The 16,916-nt window shown below is 37.4% G+C and overlaps 1 protein-coding gene across 4 annotated transcripts in view; it reads left to right on the forward strand.

Annotated features, from left to right (window-relative positions):
• Positions 1-16,916, forward strand: part of LOC121329022 (protein polyglycylase TTLL10-like) — a 73,683-nt gene that overhangs the window by 46,622 nt on the left and 10,145 nt on the right. For 2 of the 4 annotated variants that reach the window (XM_041274218.1, XM_041274222.1), the window contains 7 exons: positions 2,130-2,677; positions 6,041-6,194; positions 7,240-7,358; positions 8,918-9,038; positions 9,855-9,940; positions 10,833-11,004; positions 13,574-13,745. In XM_041274218.1, coding sequence (XP_041130152.1) covers positions 2,130-2,677; positions 6,041-6,194; positions 7,240-7,358; positions 8,918-9,038; positions 9,855-9,940; positions 10,833-11,004; positions 13,574-13,745 — 1,372 coding nt within the window. Of the gene's footprint in view, positions 1-1,025; positions 1,241-2,129; positions 2,678-6,040; positions 6,195-7,239; positions 7,359-8,917; positions 9,039-9,854; positions 9,941-10,832; positions 11,005-13,573; positions 13,746-16,916 lie in introns of those variants that run through there. The other 2 variants (XM_041274221.1, XM_041274219.1) reach the window with 2 other exon arrangements.

Raw genomic sequence — 16,916 nt, forward strand, 5'->3', positions numbered from 1 at the left:
CAGAGCGAATGCTGCCAAGCCAGTGAACAAAGGTACTAGTTTTTATATATAAAATCATTATTTGTTAGTGTTTGTTTTACACCCTTTTTCTTGTGTGTTTTTGTTTAAATCTTTATATTTAATTAATAAAATACAAGCGCAGCAGCGTCGTTTTGCCCCGTGCGTGTATTGTTATTGTTTCATTAATTGGTTTGACGTCACCACCCGCACGCACCACTGTGACAGAATCAGTCACACTGCACTACAGGGTATTTCATGCGATACTAACTGCAGGAAAGGCCTAAGCAGGCTGCAACATGCCAGGGGGCACAGCGCCCGTGCTGTTTACAGTCAGGCTGAACCTGTATGGCAGGTTTAAGTAACTGGTTAACTGGGAGCAAACTGGCAGTGTTTTTAGTCATTGTGGGTGTTTCCCCTGTCAGTTTAAGCTGTTGTATTTTATGTTAGTTCACTTGCTTGTTTTAGGATGAGAGCTTGGTTGCTAGACAGATACATGCTGAGGTTTTGATGCCAGCTGGCAATTTAAACAGTCCATGCATTGGAGTGTGGCAGGACAGAGGCTACAGCAGTGTTGTATGCTCTGGTCTGTTTCTGAACACCCCTTTAATGCTATTTATTTCTACTGTTGTTTAAATAAAGGGGGTGGTGTAGCTTTGTTTGCGTTCAGTTTTAACCGTTGGTCTGGGTGTGGGTGGGATATTACATCCTATTGTTAACTTTGTTTAAATTGTATCAGCAGCCTGGAATGATTCACCTTAAAATATTGAAGAAAAAATGTATGCAAGACTGTGTGCTTTTATTAATAATAATAATAATAATAATAATATAATAATATAATAATAATAATAATAATAATAATAATAATAATGTCTTTATTTCCTGCTCACACTGCCACAAGGAAGTTGTTCAATACCTAGTTTTTAGAATCTATCTACAATCAGCAACAGTTACCAAGACAGCAGTTGCTAGGACAACAAGCAGTTGTATACAGTGCCAAGTGTTTACTGAACCTTGTTCAGCAACTTTTGTACAACAAAGTAGAAATATCTGGGAGGAAAACACCCTGATTGGTAATGTTTTTCAATGGACCCATCAATCGTCTTCAGGATCAACGAAGAACTCTCTTAGTGCTGGCATCTGCAAGATTCTGTGCTTTGTAAAAGTGTAGTTAAAATTATACAAAGATGCATTTAACCCTGAAAGCCCTGCTCTGAGTTTTAGTCTGCTGCTGATACACAAGGTTAGAATTTGATTTTTATGTTGTAAATTATTTTATTTAGTTTTGTGTGTGTGTGTGTGTGTGTCTCTCTCTCTATCTCTCTATATATATATATCTCTCTCTCTCTCTATCTATCTATCTCTCTCTATATATATATATAGAGAGAGAGAGAGAGAGAGAGAGAGAGAGAGAGAGAGAGAGAGAGAGAGAGAGAGAGAGAGAGAGATAGATCTAGATCTAGATCTTACATTACACACAGTGTCATTAAGCATAGGAATATAAAATACAGAACAAGTATGGTAAACTGAAAACTTGAGTGTAGGAATATCAAAAATTAGTTATGTTTATATAATTAAAAAACAAAACCAAAATGTCATTACTTAGAAATACACTTGAAAATACTGTACATGCTCATTTAATCCTTGTAGTTACACTGTACTGTAATAACTATCCACTATTTATCCAATTAATGGATTATTCACTTTTTAAATTTCAAAACCTGAGAGACGTTACATATTACCAAGATAATTTTCCCTGAAGATGACCTTACTGCTGACCAGTTTCAAACTCCAAGCTATTTGTAACCATGTTTTAGATGGGTATTCTACTACTACATTTATGTTATATAGATTGCATATAACAATCTGTTTAGCTTTCACCAGCAAACCTGTACTCAATATTTTATTGTTAACCTGTCATATTCTTTTTATGACATCGCCCTTGTAGAAACTTTTGGTTTATGACATCACCTTTTATTAGTTTACAATTTTTAATCTTGTTTTTTTCTATGTAGTTTCAATGTATTGTAAATGAAAAACTGAATAACATATGGTATAAAGTAGGTCTTTCTAAACCTATTTTAAGCTTTTAGTTAAAGCTTGAGCCTATCATTTTACTATTTCTTTCACAGTCACTGCAGTCAACACAAGTGGGGTTTTCCAAAGCAGCTGCCAAGTCCAAAATCCATCTTCTACAAGGAGGATGTGCAGGAACCCTCTGAAGAGGAGATCGAACCAGAGGAGTCAAACAGTGAGCCAGGCATCATGCAGCTGAAACATGGAGACCAAACAGAGCCAAGTGAAGCCAAGCCAGAGAAAGCTAAGGACTTGCAGGATGTTCTCGGGACTGGATCAAAGGTTCACAGTGAGGGAGAGATTAATATCGACTCCCCAAGCACAGAGAGGGCAGGGGGGTGCGCTTCACCAAAGGAGAGGGAGGTCAGTGCACTAGACAACCAAGTTCAGGAAACTTGCCAGTCAGATGCCATGCCAGAAAGCAAAAGTAACAATATTTTGAACGACTATAAAACAGAAACAAAGATGGATTCCAGAGCAAACCCAAAGACGGCCGGGGCGACCGCAAGGAAAGTGAAGAAGAAGAAGAAGAAGAAGGTGGAGTGCAGAGGTCAAGGGGAAGAGCAGAAGCAGCAGTGTGCTTCAGGACCAGCAGCTGAGGAAGGTGGGCCAGGGGTGCTGGGCTATGGGGTTCCCGCGGCACCTCTTGTTATATGTGTGCTTGCAGTTGTGTTAGCATGTATCCTCAAGAGTTATTTGATTTAATATTCTGTGCAGTTAAAAAAACGTATCTGTGTGCAAGTATTCTGTTTTATTAGCTGGGACCTCAAAAGAGTGTGTCTGTGGAAATAGGACTAGTGTAATCAAGATAGATAACGACACTAAGAATAATGTACAATTATCATGTGCTGTAGCTTTACAAATCAATCTGAATATAGTGTATATCATTTAGGGCGGTGGTTCTCAAAAGAGTAGCATATTATGATTAAAAACAGAAATTCATTAGTAATAAATCATTCAAATTTTAAAGTTTAAGTTAGATGCCTATTAACTAGCTATACACATTCATTTTAATATACATAAATATATACAGCATATATATTATAGAGAGTTACATACTATATTTACACATCAGTTCACACACACACACACACACATATATATGAATACATCACACTGTATTGCATACATAATCTACAATAAGAGTATGCAGATCTGCCACTAAATAGATCATTAAAATAGTCCCCCATTGAGAGCAGCCATCTCCCTGTAGCCTTGACAAAGTCATTGCTGTGTTGCTTTTGAGCTCCCTGTAGCCTTGACAAAGTCATTGCTGTGTTGCTTTTGAGCTCCTTGTAGCCTTGACAAAGTCATTGCTGTGTTGCTTTTGAGCTCCCTGTAGCCTTGACAAAGTCATTGCTGTGTTGCTTTTGAGCTCCCTGTAGCCTTGACAAAGTCATTGCTGTGTTGCTTTTGAGCTCCCTGTAGCCTTGACAAAGTCATGGCTGTGTTGCTTTTGAGCTCCCTGTAGCCTTGACAAAGTCATTGCTGTGTTGCTTTTGAGCTCCCTGTAGCCTTGACAAAGTCATGGCTGTGTTGCTTATGAATGACTTGAACAAAGGAAGCTCACTTGACATCCAGCCATTTGGAATTAAACCAGCTTCAAATAGTTAATCATAAAAGACTATTGCTTTAAAAATCATACATTGGTTTCCCATGTTCTTTCTTCACTTAGAATTGTGTTAAATTGAAAAAACTAAAACAAAAAAAAACAATGAGGTTAATTGCCACCATGCTGAATCATACACCTATATTAATTACATTGAAATAACTGACATTCATTCATTAATTACACCATTGCAAGACTTGAATAAAGATATATTCTATACAATGAAGTATATTTAATTTGTTTGAGTACAGTATTTCCCTTCAATGATCTGCATAATAAACTTTAATATTTAACAAATAAAAATACATGACAAATGAGCTCCATGAAGCTACAGTAGTGTATATGATGCTTCTATTGCATTAATGCATTTATTTATTTATTTTTTTAAAAAAAATGTATAATTAGTAAACTAAATAAATTATGAACGATCCTGTAGCAGTTGCTATTTGAGTACATTCTCAGGAATCTAACAGGGTTTTTAGGCAGCGGTGGTATTTAAGGGCATGTTTATGTCTCCTTTCACATTCTTAACCTAAGAGGTGCCCAGGACTGTGTACGTCAATTCAGGAGTTGCCATAACAACCACAGAATGTCCATCAATTATAGATTTTGTTGCACAATTGTTGGTTTCAATGTAAAGATTTAATGTCTGCAAATATGGTCTGATTCAACCACTCTTTATTATTCAACCATGGTTATTATATATATATATATATATATATATATATATATATATATATATATATATATATATATATATATATTTTTTTTTTTTTTTTTAAATACAGAAGCAATTTGTTTGATTCCCAGTGATCTGTGAACATGTTCCATTATATAGCACATTACAGTACAGCCTACCTTGTGTGTGTGTAACTCAGAGCATGCAAAACATGTAATGCATGTTGCCCATATTTTCCATTGTCTAAAATCTAAGGAAATGAAATCCTCAGTCCTATTTCCTTGCAGCTGAGTAGATAGGATATATAATATCTCCTATTTGATCTTTGACTGGATGTATAATTCGCTAGGATAATACACTAGGATAATACCATACAGTCACATATATGCATGTATACAATTGCCTCATATGGTAACTGTCTGTTTTACTCAGAACCACTGTTTTCATTTGCAGTGTTTAAATAATTGCTTGAGATGTCATGTCGCACCTCATATCACCTTCCATTAATCAAAAGCCAACTTAACACAACATCAACTAGCCTGGCCATTCCCATTTCTTAAAATTACTTTTAAAAAGTCTCTACTTGTTTCACACAGGCCCTTATGAGGCTGTATGTTTTAGCTGACATCATCAACCCAACCCAATCCCAACCTGCATGCAACCACATAACTACCAATAATTTTCCAAACCCCAAACCAACTTCTCTGTAGCAGTTCTGAAGGAGGTGTTGGTTAATCACCTGATGTCATAATAACAGTGACGTTTGAAAATATTACTGTCTAAAAAAACAGCAATGATTCTATTAACTTTAAATATGTAAGTATTCCTTTTGGTCACTACATTGTTCAATGTTAAGTTTCTCATTTCAGCTATGCTTTTTATAATCCATAAACTGGCAAGCTAATTTCTCGTACCCCACTAAGTTCATATAAAAAAAGTAAACAATTGTGACTGAAGGGATTGTAACAAAAAGTCAGAGCTTCCTACTAAGACCACACGTCCAGGTAAGTGTGATCTGCTATAACTGGCATAGAAAAGTGATACGGAGCTTCTAGCTTTCACTCTCAGCCCTGACACCTGATCAGCGGTGTGTAACAAAGCACAAGGCACAAAAGGTTAGCACTTCCTGTATGCCTTGGCTTTATGATGCCCTGCTCTCTAACTCAGCCTACTGTTGCAACAGCCTACATACAACCCACCTGGAGATGACATGGCTTCAGGACAAGGTATGCCTTATTCTCTTTGTGCAACAGGTCTTCAAGAGTAACCTCTGCAGCATCCTCCAATTCATTCCAAAATTCACTGACAGGAGACCTTACAATTTCCCAGGTATGTTTGCATGTAAGAAACTGTTTCAAAAGTGATGCATTATTGATTATAAGTATTCTATTTCTCTGTCCCCATACATACAGTGCAGCATGTGTAAATAGCAGATATTGCATTAGTATGTGATAGCAACTTTTATCAGTGGCATGACACTTTCACACATGTGATAAAGGTTATGGTCTCATTCATTTATTCCAATGATGTTGATTATGACATCACAGTGGGAACACATAACATTTTACTATTACAAAAGGGATACTAAATATTTATTTTTACCATTCGATTTTTAATTAGACCATAAAATTGTAGAAAATAATAATGCTTTTTTTTTTTAAATGTGATCTTTTGTTTAGCTCCAGACGGCCTCTTAATCGAGTCTCCAGACTGTAGGAAAGCAGAAGGCCCCAGCAAATTTAGCTTTAGAAGAAGCTCAGAGTCTGACAAAAAACAGGAGCCCAAAGGACCTGGGCCTTTCTTTTATATTGGAGGAGGAAACGGGAGCGCCCTGTGAGTGATTTTAACCTTCTCTACTGTTCTAGGGTAGGAATGTGGGCTAATTCCCAAGACTTTACCTTCTGGAAGCCTGGGTTCAAATCTGGGTTCTAAACATCATCAGTTTAGGGGTCTCTGTTTAGAGCCTGGTGGACAGTAGTCTTCCTCACAATGTCAACACACGAAAAAACACGTACAGTACTTTTATTATTTTAATCTTCAGTAAAACATTTTATATTTATGTTTAGTTTTAAGTGCATGAAGGTCATGGTCGAATGAGGTAATTACTGCAAATCATTTAAGTTTTTGCACAGCTCCAAACCTACAAAAAGGTGCAGTGATTTGAAGGTCAGGAAGAGCTGTAAAGCTGCAGAGTCCGTTACGTTTATGAGCAGATAGCAGGAGTTGGATTTCTTCCTGGTTGTTTGGTTGTACATTAATCAAGACACCTGTCCCATATGAGCTGCGCCAGTCTGCTTATCTGCTGACTGTGTCTGTTGTTGTGATACTGGAATAATCAACAGGCAATTCTGCTCAGATACCTCTGCTGTAAGAGCCCAGTCTTTATCATGATATTTCAAATCAAAGTGGACCGAGCTGGAACTTGCACAGACAACAACTCAAATTTGCATTTTAAAAACAAGATAACAAAAGATTAAAGGTGGGTGAATCTAATTGCAGTGGATACTGTAATTATCAGTATACGATGTGCATCAGTGTATAACATGCATTCTTGCACTGTATGCTTTAGCGGCACTCGTCTAGCACGGCTGCCACCTAGCCTCTTTTAATGCAAGATGAACCCATTGCCAGTGCATCTCTGCGTCATGGTGTAGCTCACATACAGAGCTCACCTACAGATAGATATGAATGGGACAGCAGTTATTTTGTTTCTATACTGTCTTCTCATTCGCACAAGCTTGTATATGTATATCATTCTTGTAGCTGTAGAATGTGACTAAGAGACATTGTAAAAAATTCTATACTAGAAGTGGAATTATGCAATCTGGAAACTGTAACCAGGTTGGTATGTTTGTTTATTTCTTCATTTCTAATTCAGGGTGGGTGCCTACTGTTTGAGTAAAGGCTGGCAGCGTATCAACAATAAGAACAGAGAGGATTATAAACTGAAATGGTGCGAGACCAAATCCTATGCCACGTACAGCAACTTTCACCAAGGTAAAGAAAACCAAGGAGTTTATATATCCACTTGCACGGTATACAGGAAATAAGAATCTCAGAATACAGTACACACAACCCAAAGCTTTCTCAGGTCACTCTCCAGCTCTCACAATTGGGTACTACACTAACAAATGCGAAAGAAAAACTGCTGAGCATGAAACATTTAACTAGGATCCAAACAATACTATTGGCACAGTCATCAATGCAAGACAAAGCTGGTACTGATATGTTACCACAGTATTGCAATTGATTACACAAGCATGATTTACAGTAATTCATGCTATAATAATAACAGGTATGAAAAAATATACATATATTACCACTGGATTGTATAAAATGTGCAGCTATGGCCAAAAGTTTTGCATCAGAATTAATGATTTTTGCTTCATAAAATCGAATGAAACTTGCTGAGTAAAGTTACGTTAACATATTGAATTACATACTGCTTTGTAGTTTTCCCCATATACTTAACAGAAAACTGACAAAACTTGAAAAATGTGACATTTCGAAATCTTACGTGAAATAATGTTCTACTATTATGGCTTCTGGGAGGCTTTTACAGTATCATTTTGTAGTTTCTTTGATTACATGATGTTAAATAAAAAGATCTAAATTATGTTCATATAGATTTTTCTGTTTTTTTAAATGATGTCTAAAATTCTAAGTAATGCAAAACTTTTGGCCATAGTTGTAGATTATATTAAACCACCATAAGCAATACAGAGACATAGAAGAAGTGATTTGATAGAGGCCATGTGTGACAGGACAGATGAGTGATGACGTCCCCAGACCACGCAGCTGAAAGAGGCGCACAGGCAGGTACTACAAGGGCAAAGAGCAAAGTCTTTATTGAAAATAAAAATAAATTAAAAGGTTGTGCAAAAACACATGCTCACAGAGCAAAAATAAAAGTTCAAACAAAAAACAAATCTCAAGCACAAACTGACTCCCAAACAAATACTGTGCTGGTCTGCCCAGCACGAGTAGCAATTGCTTACTTTTCTTTTTACTTTCGTTTTTGATTTTGCTTGTCTGTCACCCACTCTCGTTCACATTCCGACTCCTTGAACATCCGTCTTGAACAACAAAAGCTGTAGGTTTTTATACCAGTGACCATCTCCAGATTAGCAAAAAACTAATCAATTCATCTGGAGATGGTTACATTCTGCACAAAGTTTTTAATATCTGTGTGGTTGACAGCAACTTAATTCGCTGCCGACCATGCAGTTTCACGAGCTGTCTGGCAGAGGCAAGCTGCTAGCACTGCCTCTGCCAGACCACATTTAAACCAACAATAATAAACAAAATCATTTTTTTTTTTTTTAAATAAACAGAAAATACATTCAAACGCAACAAAAATAACATCACCTCTTTTAAATAAACTTAAACAATACATTTTTAATCGTAACCATGCATTCACCTGTGCTAAATAAGCACAACACATTTAATTATGTGTATTTCTTCTGCCCTGCCCCACCATGTCTTTCTCTCTTGTGAGTGTTGGGTGTGAACAGCTGTGTAGCTACATTTCCACCCTCTTTCTTTCAACGCTACAGGTGAGCAGCTTGTTTACCAAATCCCCAATAACAAGGTCCTGACCACCAAGATAGGCCTCCTGAGCAGCCTGAGGGAGTATGAGCGGGTTGTCACCAAGGTCCAGCAGGGCAGAGCTTCAAAGTAAGTGTCAGGTTTGAGGCTCTGGCCTTTAACATGGATCAGCCATCTCCTCAAGGCAAGCCCGGTGTCCCATTCAGGGCACACTGGCCAAACAAAACAGAAACAAACTATATTTTACAAAAACGAGTATCTTGTTCACTGACTGATAGCATTCGCTCTTGGTCTATTTAACTCAGCTCTCTTCCCCTTCTGAGCCTGCAGTGGGTCTTTTATATTCTGTGGCTGGATCCTTAATTACCCATTAATCAATTACCTTATCAAGGCTCCAGCCTTACATTCCCACAAGCTTTATATAGGGATTGGGAATTAACCCCATCCACCCAGCTACATATTATATAGCCGGCTTTTCGCCGGACTCAAATAATATATATAAATATGGACGGTTCGTCAGCTTGCACATAAACACAATATATTATAATAATAATAATAATAATAATAATAATAATAATAATAATAATAATAATAATAATAATAATACAATATATACAAACTAATATGTCCACATTTGCTGTTGAGAAGATTGTGTGGCCACTAAGCCAAGGGTTACTGTATTATTTGTCACAACAGATGACCAAGCACTAGAATAAGCGAGACTTTAAGAAGTCACATAAAAAAAGGCTGGTGGAATTATAAGGAATTTTTTAAGCCAAGCACACAACTTCTATACAGATAACACCCAGAATGAATTATTTTCTGCTTTATCACACCCATCCCATGTGTGTTTTTCTCAGAGATGATTTTGTGTGGCGTGTTGTATTGTCGCCGCTGCTCTGCTGTTTACTTCCCGATGACAGCCTTTTATTTTCTTTTCTGCAGGCTATTAAAACTGGAAGATTTCTTCCCTGACACATTCCGCATGGATGTAAAGGAAGAAAGGGAAGCTTTCTTTGCGCTGTATGAAGGTAAAGCTGGCCAATTATCTATCATTTCTGTCTTATACAGGCTTTTTGATAGTATATTCAGTGTAAAGCTTTTATACAATTATGTTTGTATAGCATTGTTTAATACAATATGTTTGCTGTAATAAATTTAATTATATGTTAGGCACTCATTACATGTACCGGGAACATAATCTTGAGATGCAACCTGTTTATAATCTTTGATAATTACTAAGTTTCGTTAGATCTCAGAGGGTTAGCAGACTGGGGGTGGACAATCTGAAAAAAAAACAAGAGAGTAATTCCAGCACATTGTAAATGAAGGCTGTCCAAAGTGGTCCCTTCCACTCCTGGTCTTTGTTCCAAGCTTATTCTAAATTGTTTAATTGATCAAATATTACCTCCATCCAGACCCTGACATAGTTAATTATATATTATATGTTAAACCTGGAGTGGAATAGCTCTCTGGGACCAGGATTGGACACCCCTGCCATAGATTAACTTGCTAAGCAGCAAGTGTTAGAGTGCCACATGTTTCTTTCTTCCTGCTGCAGAGGAAGTGGAGTTTTATAGTGTGGCGGCAGGAGCTTCACCTGAGTCAAAGTGAAATTAAAGTTTGAAATATCTCTGTAGCCAAAATCATATCAAAAGGTTTTTTTTTTTTTTTTTTTGAGATGCCTGTAAATACAGGGTTAAAAAAAAAAAGAAAATCACTGTAATCAGTTTAAGTTTCACCTGATCATTTTTGATTAAGCTAAAACAAATGCGCACACACGCACATGCACACGCACACGCACGCGCACACGCACGCGCACACGCACACGCACACACACACACACGCACGCACGCACAGATCTGTAGGTTTTCCTTAATGCCCTGTATCCTGGCTAACTTCCTGTCTTGGTTTGTGGTGCAGAGAGACAGGTATGGATTTGTAAGCCCACAGGTCTGAATCAGGGTCGTGGGATCTTCCTACTGAAGACAGCTGAAGATATGGAAAACTTTCGTTCCAGGCTGCAGAACGTTGAAGAGAACCCACTTTACAGAAAGATACCTTTCAAATCACCTCAGGCTAGAATAGTACAAAGGTAGGATAGTACACTTGAGAAACCACTCCTCAATCTCTGTGTACTAAATCATTCATCAATCAATGTTGAACAAATACTGTAGTGATTGATATTTTAGTTTAATTTTTGTCTGGAGAATTGCTACCAAATGTCTTCTGATTCTGTCTCATCACACTATCTATCTATCGCACCCTTGTCTAAATAAAAAGTCCCTGTGCACCACTTTTGATTGAGATGTTTTCTCAATACTGTGTGGCCGGTTTGATAGGGTTAAAATTATAGCACACAGGAAGCATCGTCTGTTATAAAAATCACAGTGCTAGGTAACCCTGAAACCTTGTCTCATAACTGTGGTGTATGTCTAATAGTTCATCTCTTAAGTAAAGCAGTCAATTAACCAAGAGACCTGGTCTTGACAAGAAGTTTCTTTATTGTCGAAAGTTGTGACTAAGACAGAGGGGAAAAAGTAGTTACTCTCAGACATGCAGAGGTATGCTGTGGGCCCTGTCATTACAAGGGTGCGCCTACTAGAAGTTACTCCGAAAATATCTTATTTTTTTTTTAAAGCTTTAAGTATGGCAGTGTTTGTGTGTTGCCTGATTGCTTCACCTCATTTCCAATGTTTCAAGAGTGTACCTGCCTGCACTTCCTTGTTCAGAGAAACGGTAAAGGAATTTTCCTTCTGTAGGGTTTGTGTCTTAAAGGGGAACTGCATGCAACAGGGAAAATAACACAGAAAGAAAGTTGTAACAATTGAGCAATAACACATGAGAGAGAGAGACGAAAAATTGGGGGAAACTACTGCCTTTATTAGAGTTTTTTGGTTCTTCTCAAGTTGCATAAGAATAATACTTCTGATGACATTGTATAGTTTAAATAGACACTGCTATAATAAATTTACAGGTGCTATCATTTTAAAAAAATCATAAAGTATAGAATACACTCTTCTTTAAAACACTGGCATTAATTAAATTGATCTAAATGGGGGTGGATGCTAATATCACCATTGCACTAGAGGTATACACATGTTAATGATTAGATCCACCACTTTAGGTGAAGTTAATATACCTCACAACATTACTCTGATACATGTAGTTCCCCTTTAAAAACGGACATCTGTCGATTTTCATGCTTCTCCATCCTAAATTCTTTTAAAAGGCCAGAGTCAGAATGGGTCTAGAGCATAATCACATCTCATTTAGATACTTGCAAAGCAGGAGCGAAATGATGTGGCGTGTTTGCGCTGCCCTCAGTTTGGCAGCGGCCAGCTCTGAGCATCTTTTTAATTTCGTTAGCATTATGGTTTGGCAGTCTGTGTGATCTTTAACGTGACAGTTAATTACATAGCAAAGTAACAGTTGGAACAAATAGGTATTTCTGATTGGCTGTGTGACATTAGTATGTATAATTAGATTTTCTCACTTCTGCAATGATTTTTTTTCATTTTTTTTTTCAATTTCAGTTTTTTTCAGATTTGATTGGAGATGTTGCCACCTAGTTTATTTATTTTTTATCGTTCTGCCCTTGATTTTATTCTTTAGAAACTGTACATTCATACTCAGGTGATCAATGCATAACAAACTGACTCACATGTACATAGGAGGTAGTCACTGAACGTTTCCCAAAATGGGGCGCCTGCATCTACCCACACAAGCTGTCATTGTGCCACACTGTCCGTACCTAACACAGCATCTCAACAGACACACTCTCTACATCCAAAATTGCTATCCATCTACTCCCTGTATTACGAGTTCCGCTGGAGTGCTCTCAGGCATGCTTCTTACATGATGTAAGTGGACACACACAGTATATGTCTGGCTACATCATTCCATTACCTGAATTCCGTGCCAATCAAGACTCATTGCTAGTTAATACCAGTAACACAAACATCTTTGAACTAAGAAGAGTGTTAAACAATATAAAACAAATTTAGATTGAGAGCATATTATATGGGAATTATATTGCATTATGAAATATGCTTTTGGCCATAAAATTAACCAATAAGGGATTTAAATGTAATACAAAATGCAATGATCCAATCAATTCCAATAATGCAGATGCAATCCCTCCCCCCCCCCCCCCCCCCCCCCCCCTATGGAATCTTGCCAGGATTGGGGAGATCTAAAACAGAGTACATAGCTTCTTGTTTTACATTTTTACTGTACATTCATATACTTAAAGTCTGACTAGAATCCCAAAATGGTATTTATTACATTGATTAAAAAATAGTTTTGGAATGCATCAGTGGTCTGGCACTTCCAGGCATTTATCAGTACAGTTTATTGGTTTACAGCGCCCCCTGCTGTAGACTAGTCAAGCAAACAACCCACACACTGATTTTTTAAATAAATCTGACCGAGTCAGGTTTCAGCATAGCTGCCTTCCTTGTTTTTAGGCAATGGTTCAGGCTAGTGTAACTATTGAAGTTTATTTTGTTTTCCAACTGCTTCAAATACTCAAAATAAATAAATAAAAATAAACTTTCAAATTGTTAAAGACAATACTTTAACGTTGTATTAACAGTGAGAGTGTCTGGAGATCCTCCAGTATTATTGGATCCTTGTGTCTAATTCCTTGCATCTGTTTACAGGTATGTTCAAAACCCTCTGCTCCTAGAAGGAAAGAAGTTTGACATCCGATCCTACTTCCTTATTGCCAGCACAGTGCCTTACATGGTATTTTTCCGCCATGGTTACGTCAGATTGACCTGTGAACCCTATGACCCCAACTCCAATGACCTCACAGCACACTTAACCAATCAGGTGGGTTTGCCATCTTTGCAAGGTCAAATATCATAAGTCATGATTAGAAAACCCATACATGGTGAGTTTGGTTTTTTAGTCTTTTTAAAATAACACGACAGGCTGAAAAACAGCTAAATTAGCTCCAACCAGCTTTAAACCTGTTCTGCTGGTGTAGCTAGCTATGGCGTATCTCTTGTTAAGGAACTTGTTGACCACTGTGGTTAAGATAAAGTAATGGGATATGAGAGGTCTACCCTTCCAAAAGGATTTGATCCTCTTGTGTGGTGGTTAAGACTGGCTTGGGTGCTGCGAGTTCTGCTACACACACTGCCTGTGAGCTCAAATCTTTAACAGGGATGCTACTGTAAAAGGATAAAAAGTCCGGAGAGAAAATCGAATTAAAAGGTTATAGATAGTTCAGTACAGTATATATTGTACAGCGTTTCACCAGTGCTGACAGCCGTTATGTTACAAAAAAATAAGCTACAGTTCATGACCTCTAAATGACCTTTGAACATTCTGTTTACAGAACAGATCTCAATTGATTCCTGTACAGGTCAATAGGTAAAGATATCCACATAGAGCAGGAAGAGAATGCTGTTTCCCATAGAATAGAATTATAATTAGAAATAGAACATAGAATTCTACACAAAATACAGAAATACTGGCCAACTACCCAAAAACACAAACACCATTGCAATTGTAAAGAACCTTTTATTATTCTTTTGAAAAGTCAATTGCACTACTCAATAGCTGCAAACCAGGGATGACTCCCATTGCATAGCAGTTTGATCCATTCCTGGTTTCACTATGACACACCTGAGCTTATGCACTGTAGCTAATCAAGCTTGTAGTAAAACCTGGATTTGGTGAAACCACAATGCTGGGTCTATCCCTGGCAAACTATGATGTTTTAGAATATTTTGTATAATTCTGGGCTAGTGGTTAAAGTCCAGGGCTTGTAATCAGAAGGTCACTGGTTCAAATCCCACCTCTGCCACTGATTGACTCACTGTGTGACCCTGAGCAATCACTTAACCTCCTTGTGCTCCATCCTGCAGATGAGATGTTAAATCAATGTCCTATTGTAAGTGACTCTGCATATAATGCACAGTTCAGAACCTACCTGTGTAATGCACTTTGTGATGGTGGTCCACTATGAAAGGTGCTATATAAAAGTGAAGATATTATTATATTCAATAACAATATAATGCACTGAATATATTACCAGATAATTCTAATAATAGGGGACAAGAAATCAAGAGTTGTTTATGAACAGATCTTTTTTGTTTAATATTTTCTAGCAAAAAGGGATCTGCAGGGGGAAATAAATTCTACAAGGAGAGATTTTCACTTAGTGCTGTATAGCTAAATCATGCTCAGGCACGCTAACCGAGCACTACTGTAATCATAGCATTTACGAATCTGATAAAACATGGTGAAAAACATGACAAGCTATGGTACATTATGACTGGTACATTTACATATATGAAAAGCATGGTCAAATGCAAATTTATCGTTCAAATTAAATCTCTAAACTATATGGACGCGCCTTAAGAAGTTTCTAAAGACTTCACTTTTTTACAACCCCTAACTCTAGTGGCCTTACAGCACCCAATCATATGGGCCCAGCATCTTTGTTAGATCTTTATGTGATCAGAAAAATAAAAATACTAGTTTTACCAAGAAGATTTTATTGCCACACCATTTAGATTAAAAAAAAAAAAGAATCATTATCCAGCACCGAGCCAGGATGTGAATGTAATCCTGTATATATCTTTCAAAGTATGGACTGGGAATCAGATTGTGCTGGCTCTTTACCCTCAGGTGTGCGGTGGCTGTTTTCGTTGGCAGTGTATTTGCTCAGGCTGTGCTCTGGGGGGATACTCTAGCACAGATGAGAGTCCTGGTAACAGCTGCACTCACCCTAGGGACAGGTGTTCATTAGTACAGGAAACTGGCAGAGGCGGGGCTAGGAAACTCACCTGGACAGGTGGGCATGTTTGTTACACAATAACAAAAATCTATATCATAAACCAGCAATGGACAGTTTATAAATCTAGCTGCGCTGTTTGTAGACATTTGCAGGTTTTTTTTTTTTTTAGATTTTATAAACCTATGAGCTTATTTCTAGCTTTTAAATATTAGACTGGAGCTTGCACATGTGTCCTGTTCTTTCATGTCTAACTTTAAAATTCTGGTTGGAAGGCTAAGACCCCAATCACACCAGTAGTTCATTTGGGCCTTTTTGTCAGTTTGCAAATGATGAACCATATGGTTCATGAATTGAATGGCAGTAGTGTACTGTAATATGTTGTAAGATGCGACCTCTATGAATAAGACAATTACTATTTGTACACTCAAAAACAACGCCAAAATACGAGCACTGTTATCATCCTGTTCATCAGATTAGTCACCCCGCCACTGGTATTATTCAAACTTGAACACTGCTAGGCAAAGGTTGTCTCTACTGACACCACAGCAGATGAGAACTATCCTGTATGGAATCTACTCACTGTAAATCAGTCAGTCAATTAGGGCTATTGAGAAAAATGCTATCCCTCTTCCTTACAGATAAGGTCTGGTACCTTTTTGTTTAACAACCCTTGAAACACACAATGTTAACTTTAAATTTAAACCTTCACCTTTTTTTTTTTTTTAATTCAATTTCCAGCCGTTTATCCAGCTCCGCAATATAGCTTGAAAAGGTAAAACTAAGTTACATTTCCACTTTCTAGCTTCCTTTTAACCATATGTTATTTTTCTCTACCTGTGAAGATTGATCTGCCTGGGGCGTTCAACATAAAGGCAATTGCTTCACGTCTGTTACACTGTGTCACTTCCATTTGTGACAGCGGCTCGTTCGTTTTTTCTTTTTCTTCTCTGTGCCTTTGATTTTGTTATATTTTGACAGTTCTAGGTCATGCTGTAATAAAGCCACACAATAACAGTGTTATCCATACGCCCAGAAATCACTATGTACACCAAGTCTTTTTTTTTTTCTGAAGCAGATTATGAATGCATAAGCAGTTGCATCTGTTTTACATTGTCATTATAGCTGCATAGTGTGACAAACCTTAAAATGGTAAATGTTCTTTCGCTTTTCAAACTTTTCAAAAACCTGTAGAGCACTAGTACTGCTGCCAATAGGTCTGATTAACATTGTGGAAAGCAGGCTTCAATAAGCTT

The sequence above is a fragment of the Polyodon spathula genome, chromosome 16 (genome assembly GCF_017654505.1).
Source record: "Polyodon spathula isolate WHYD16114869_AA chromosome 16, ASM1765450v1, whole genome shotgun sequence".
In the NCBI taxonomy this organism is placed as follows: domain Eukaryota; kingdom Metazoa; phylum Chordata; class Actinopteri; order Acipenseriformes; family Polyodontidae; genus Polyodon; species Polyodon spathula.